Source organism: Myxine glutinosa, chromosome 9 (genome assembly GCF_964187855.1).
Source record: "Myxine glutinosa chromosome 9, kmMyxGlut1.1, whole genome shotgun sequence".
NCBI lineage: Eukaryota > Metazoa > Chordata > Myxini > Myxiniformes > Myxinidae > Myxine > Myxine glutinosa.
Window position 1 is genome coordinate 30,178,669 of NC_136269.1, and position 6,214 is coordinate 30,184,882.

Here is a 6,214-nt window from a genome sequence, read left to right on the forward strand (position 1 = left end):
TCAACGATTTATATAAACATCCGTTAAATCATATCACACGCAAATCATCAAAATCTAAACAGTATTTGTAGAATTTCAATAAAAGCCACATCACTGTTCATATCGGTAAATATTATTCCATCGTGTTTGGAAAAACTGGAAAATTGGAAAAAAAAATTGAAAAACAACATAGCCTATTTTACTCCAGGGTGTCCCAGGATTACCTACCCAAAATTTTGTTGCGATCGGTTCAGCCGTTTTTGCAGTACCTGGGAACAGACGGACGGACAGACATTTGGTGAATTATAGTAAGATACACCCAACGTGATTCACTGGGATTTGATGCTGAATATAATCCTGAGTCCGCATTGGGAACAATACGCTTTTAAAAATGAGCCCCTTACAAGGAACTTCAACACAGGAAGCCCATGAAGCCTGTGCAATGGTTTCCAACCTATGGTTGCTTGTCCAAGCTCAGTCCTTTTTAAATGCTGAACTTCAAGAAAGTAAGCAGCACATACCATTTTTGAAGTCTTTGGTGTGACTCGGCCAGGGTTCAAATCACTGATCTCCCACACTTTTAGCAGATGCTATAACCATTACGCTACCGATTCTGGTTGTTGTTGTTGTGATGTGTGATAATCTTCTGCACAACAAAACGAATCGACTATTAAGATGAACTTCCAGGATGATCGTGCAATTCTCCATGCCACAGGTGACCCAGGAAATCACTGATCCAAGCCACGTGTTCCGCCTCCTTGGATCTGACAGGTATGTTTCATTTACCAGCTTCTCACATATCATTCCTCATTAAGAGTCCCTCTCTCCTGATTGAACACTTTCACTATCATCAGCTGATTTGGTTACAGCTCCAGAGTTGTGGATTGGCTATTCCAGACGTCATGGATCCAAATTCAACTTAAGTCAACAGCACTAAAAATATGGGTTATTTTGAGAAACTGAGATAGACATTCCAATGGTGACATGGGAGTATTAGTCCACATCACCAATGGATTGCCAAGGTAAAGACCCATCTGTCACATTCATGATGACATCCACTCCAAAATGTTGTTGATACTAAAGGTTGACATCTTGGGTTTATTTTCCAGCACAAATGCATCTCTATATAGATTAAGGATCTTCAAGGAAACATTCAAATAAATCCTTCTAACAGTATCGATTGAACAATCTTGTAGCTGCATGCGTTTTTATTTTATTTTAAGAAAGCAGTAAATATGTAGAAATGCACCTCCTTTTGATGATCAGGTGATGCAGAGATCAGATCTAAAGTCAAAATTACATATTTTCATACCTAAATATAGGTGGTGGAGTATCTGTTGGTGTTTATGCACGATTGTGCACAGCCCATTTGGCCACACCTCATGATGCCAGGATTCCAGGTTCTAATCCCGGTCCAATTCCCATACCAACAGAGAGCAAATCAATGATTCCCTCATCGGAAGCGCAAAATGAAATGACACCTCTCGGACTGGAGAGCTGCAAGGAGAGATTCAGCGATGTCATTGAGGTTGTTTTTTAGAGGTCCACACATATTTTGGGATGATGTACCAAAGATTTTCCTAGCTGCTAAAGGGATTCCTATTCAACCAAATGGACAATCAAAGCAATTGTTAATCGTCTTTTTTTCTCCCGGGAGTGGGGAGGAAGGGTCAGGGTTTTGACTGGGGAATGATTTGAGATGGTGGTGAACAGCTGTCTGGAAGGCCTGGAGAGGAGAATGAGATTGAAGAGAATGTGGGAGTTGGTTCTACAGGTTGGAAAAAAAGAGGAACAAATGAGTGGAGTTGAGCAGTGATTCTGGATTTTGGGAGTTTCACAAAAAGTGGTTTAATGGTGAACCACATACACCTTACTCATGGACCAACTTGTGTAGGACAAAGCACAGAACGAGCAGATGGTGCATGACCAGAAAGGAGGCGGTGGAAGATAGAGAGACCACCGACCTGTCTGTGACGGGAAGGTTATAGGCCCATGAACTCGGCTTCAGCGCAGGAGATTCCAATAATTTTGAAGGCCCTGGTTTCCACGGTGTCAGGCTGAGCAAGATGTGAGGCAGGGGAGCCAGCCTGGAGGAGGAGCAGTATTCCATCAAGCTGTGGATAAAGGCCTTGTAGGTGGATAGGAGTTAAGGTGTGCCAAGGAAGGACTTTTTACGATGGAGGATATTGAAGTTGGTGGCTGGCTTAGGAGGCCAACTTTGAAATGTGCTTTTCCCAAGAAAGACCATGTCTGATAGTGGGACCCAGGAGTTCGAATGACTGAAGTTCCTCAAGAGGATTGTTAATAAAGTAGATGGGAGGGTTTGCCAGATGGTCGTTTTTGAGAGATAGTGAGAGTGTGACATTTATCATGATTGAAAGACATGTTCCAAGTATTTGACCATCTTGTGATTTTGTCAAGGTCTGAAGAGAGGGAAGAGGCTGCAGCCTGCCTGTCTGATGGATGAGGAATGTCACGACAGAGGGTGGATTCATCAGCAAATAAATAAAGGGGATTTTCTAGAAAGATCATTGATGAAGATTAGGAATTGGATGAGGCCCAGAACACTGCCTTGGGGTGTTCCAGCCTTGAAATAAAGAGGAAAGGATTCCATTGAGAGCCACATGTTTGCTATGAGAGTAAAGTCAGTAAGCCACGTGCGGAGTTGGCCTTGGATGCCATAGTCAGAGAATTTGGAGAGCAAGGCGGGATGCCAGACTGTATTGAAAGCATGAGATATGTCCAAAGAGATCGCCCTTATCTATTGTCTGACATTGAGGCCCTCCATTCACTGTTGGAAGAGTAGGATCAGCATGTCCAAGGTAGAGTTACCTGGCCTGAATCCGATTTGCTGATCTGAGATGAGGCCGTTGGAGAAAAGGAAGGATTTCATATCCACTGCGACGATGGATTCCATGACCTCGCTGATAATCGGAAGTAAGCCATTTGGTCTGTAGTTAACCCTTTGAGGACCACATCCATCTTGAAAGTAATTTTCAGATACAAGTGGGGTGGGATTGGATATGAAGAGAGGGATACAACCTGATAATGGTGTAACAGATTGTTGATACAACAACCACTACATGGAACATATATGTTCATTATAACAATGCTCTAATGCATAATGTATTCATTTTTCTGATATACCTATCCCCAAATAAGCTTGCATTACAGACAATGTCTGTCCTATTGCTGTTTCATTATATATGGTACGTGCTTCCTTTGCAGGGTGGTAGTGCTGGAAAGCAGACCAACAGAGCAACCTTCGGCTGACAGCAACCTCTACATCCTGGCTGGACATGAAAATAGCTTCGGATAAGAGCCTTTGGTGCGTGAATGCTAAGGCAAACCGCTGTGTCACATTCTTTTTTAATTTACAATATTAGAGGAAACATCTGGAGTCTAAAAAGATGAACAATCAAATGATGACAAAACGTAGGCAGCAAAAGTTTAACAACTTCTTGTACCACTGCCTGTGTTAAAATTGAAAGTGGAATAATGAGGCAAAAATAAGGAATATATTATTGGAAGTATATATAAGGGGAAGGGCAAAAGGAGAGGAGAAGCAGGACTTGAGAAAAATATCACATGGTAAAAAAATTTAACTATAGTAAAAGGTCACATCTGGGAATGTTGACCCACAGGGATCAGAAAAGGTAAAGATTGGTCACAGGCTTCTAAGTAGAGCATGAGAGAGGGCCTCCTCCAAAGCAACCTGCTGCTTGAAAACATCCTGCTTAAGGAGGGCACTGAGTGGGGCAGGGATGATGGGAAAGATAAGGCAGTCTACATCAGGAGCTTCAACTCTTCCACTGGCACGAGCATTAGGTGTGTCAAAGTGGTCAAGAAATAACCAGGGAGATACGTGAGTCCAGGCTGTCCTGTGAAGGAATACTTTCTGTTACACAGACATCTGAGAGTGAGACGGCAACCCATGAGGAGAGATCTATGAGATTGAAACGTAGGCCTTTGATGTTTGTGGACTTTATGGAAATGGTTGGACCTGCATTAGATGGGTGAGCACGAAGAGTGGTGCGGTGAGGGTGATGGTGGTGGGAAAATTTTGATAGTGGCATGAGGGGTGGGGGTTATGAGCTCATAAAGTAGTCAGGGGTGGTGGGGTCACAGGTAAAGGTAAGAGCAGAGGCAGAAGGCAGTTGAGAGGGAAGGGTGGACACATTCATCTACATGTACTTGGTGCAATTGTAGGCCATCCTCTTTGTGGAAGATGTTACAGACTTGTCCCACAAAAGTAAAATGGTAAATAATCCAGAGAATTTGCAACCCATAGCACAAAGCATCTGTGTGATGCTTCCAGCTAGATTGTCATGGAATACCCATGTGGCCATAGGACACTATCCATTGTGGGATTTATCGGGTTGCCCTGTACGAGGGATGATCCAGATACAAAACTGATGGCACCCACAAACCGTGGAGCTCGGTACAAAAATTGTCAAATGAACTCGGTCTGTATTTTATAAAACAAATACCTATGATATACTTTTTGTTGGTAAATGTAAACTTAAATAGCTGTGCTATTTATGAGTGTGTCGCAGTACCGTATATGTTTTAACGAGTATTTGTGGCTCAGCTAGCAGTTTTCCCTGCGTAATGAAACTATTAAAGCTTTTAAGAAAATGTGACTTTGTAACAACTTTTTTTTGTTGTTGTTGTTGTATATAAAACGTCGTCACACTTACAGGTGTCACCTGGAGATTATTTGGGATGAGTGTGGCAGTAAAACTCCTTGCACAAAGTTTATTTGTAGAAAAAAACGTTTTTCCCACAAAGTGTATAACTTTTTGCAACATTGCCATTTGATAAAGAAATCTTTCAAAACTGATTCATTTTGGCCCTTGTGTCAGGCTCTTCTTATTATTGACATCCGCTCTTGCCCTGGAATGTCGGGTTTTGAGTGTACCTACACCAGGTGCGCTACTACATCCTTAACAGCCCCAGTAAACCCCACCTTGTGGAGTTGGCCGAAGACCGGTTTTTTACCTCTTTCACAAATTGGCTGGTCAGGTCTACCATTCGCCTGCAGGTGCTTTGGGAAGGAATTTGTAATTTGTTCAGGGTGCCAGTGGTAATTCACCTACTCTTCATAAGAGACAACCAGGGATCTTAAACGTCCACCAACTAATGCTGGTGGGCGGGACACCGAGTTTAACGTCCATCCTATGGACGGACCATTTTGTGATACAACGTCCTACGAGCGAAACACCGATCCGACATTTTGTAGTCTCATCGGGAATTTAACCAAGACGTTCACACGTCTTACGCACGTCTTACGTCATTAAACTGGACGTATATAACACAAGACACCTAAGGATTGCCTATGCGGAATATCTGCCATTTATTCGAGAAATGAATGAAAATAATTAGCGGTTTTTACTATAAGTATAAGTCGGCACAGACATTTCAAAGATTCCATGATTCCTGAAAGAAAGGAAGGATATAGTGACGTCATAGCTACACCTTTTTTTTAACAATCATAAAAGCGAGTTTTAATAAAGGGGGCAGGGCACGCACACGTCACGTGACCGGTCATGTGACCTAAATCGGTGGCAAACAAGGGAAAGGAATGGAGGTTTTCCCTTAAAGTTATTTATTAGTCGTTACATAAACTCTGCTGCAGCCGCAGCTCGATATGTGAGATGTACGTCATATTATATTGAACACTATTAACGGACATTTCAAACTACCTTTGGGAAGATAAGAGGTTAATTGGCTTTAGTGGAGGTGATATCATATTAAAGTAAACGTTCTTTTCAAAATCTTTAAACTTTACTGAATATGATTTACACTCGGCAAATTGAGAGATAGTCAGGTTCACTATGTCAATAAATTATATTTCGTTCAAAATCATGGTAGATTAGCAAACCTATACATTTTTGGAAAGGTTATAGCATAAGGAAACTAAAAATCAATGTTTACATTTGGAGAGATACCTGTATGGCGGCCATTTTGGATTTTCAAAATGGCCACTGTAAAATACATATTTTGTTCTATTTCTGCCTCTAATTACCATAAAAACTTTTAAAAATATACTAAACCTACATTTTCAGGGACAAGGAATCCAATGAAAGTATCAAATTAGTGCTATGGGGAATGGTAAGACACGAATCAAAGGTTTTGAATTGCAAAATACTGTCTTTATATTCGCGATAAGTTGCATAATCAAATACATGTTATCATTTTGTACAGGCAGTTAATAACATCAAAATGTGTCACA

At 41.4% G+C, this 6,214-nt stretch overlaps 1 protein-coding gene across 3 annotated transcripts in view; it reads left to right on the forward strand.

The window, feature by feature from the left end:
* Positions 1-6,214, forward strand: part of LOC137435511 (mitogen-activated protein kinase kinase kinase kinase 5) — a 208,854-nt gene that overhangs the window by 201,367 nt on the left and 1,273 nt on the right. For 2 of the 3 annotated variants that reach the window (XM_068129365.2, XM_068129367.2), the window contains exons 31-32: positions 695-750; positions 3,208-4,622. In XM_068129365.2, coding sequence (XP_067985466.1) covers positions 695-750; positions 3,208-3,298 — 147 coding nt within the window. In that variant the 3' untranslated portion in view covers positions 3,299-4,622. Of the gene's footprint in view, positions 1-694; positions 751-3,207; positions 4,623-6,214 lie in introns of those variants that run through there. The other variant, XM_068129366.2, reaches the window with a different exon arrangement.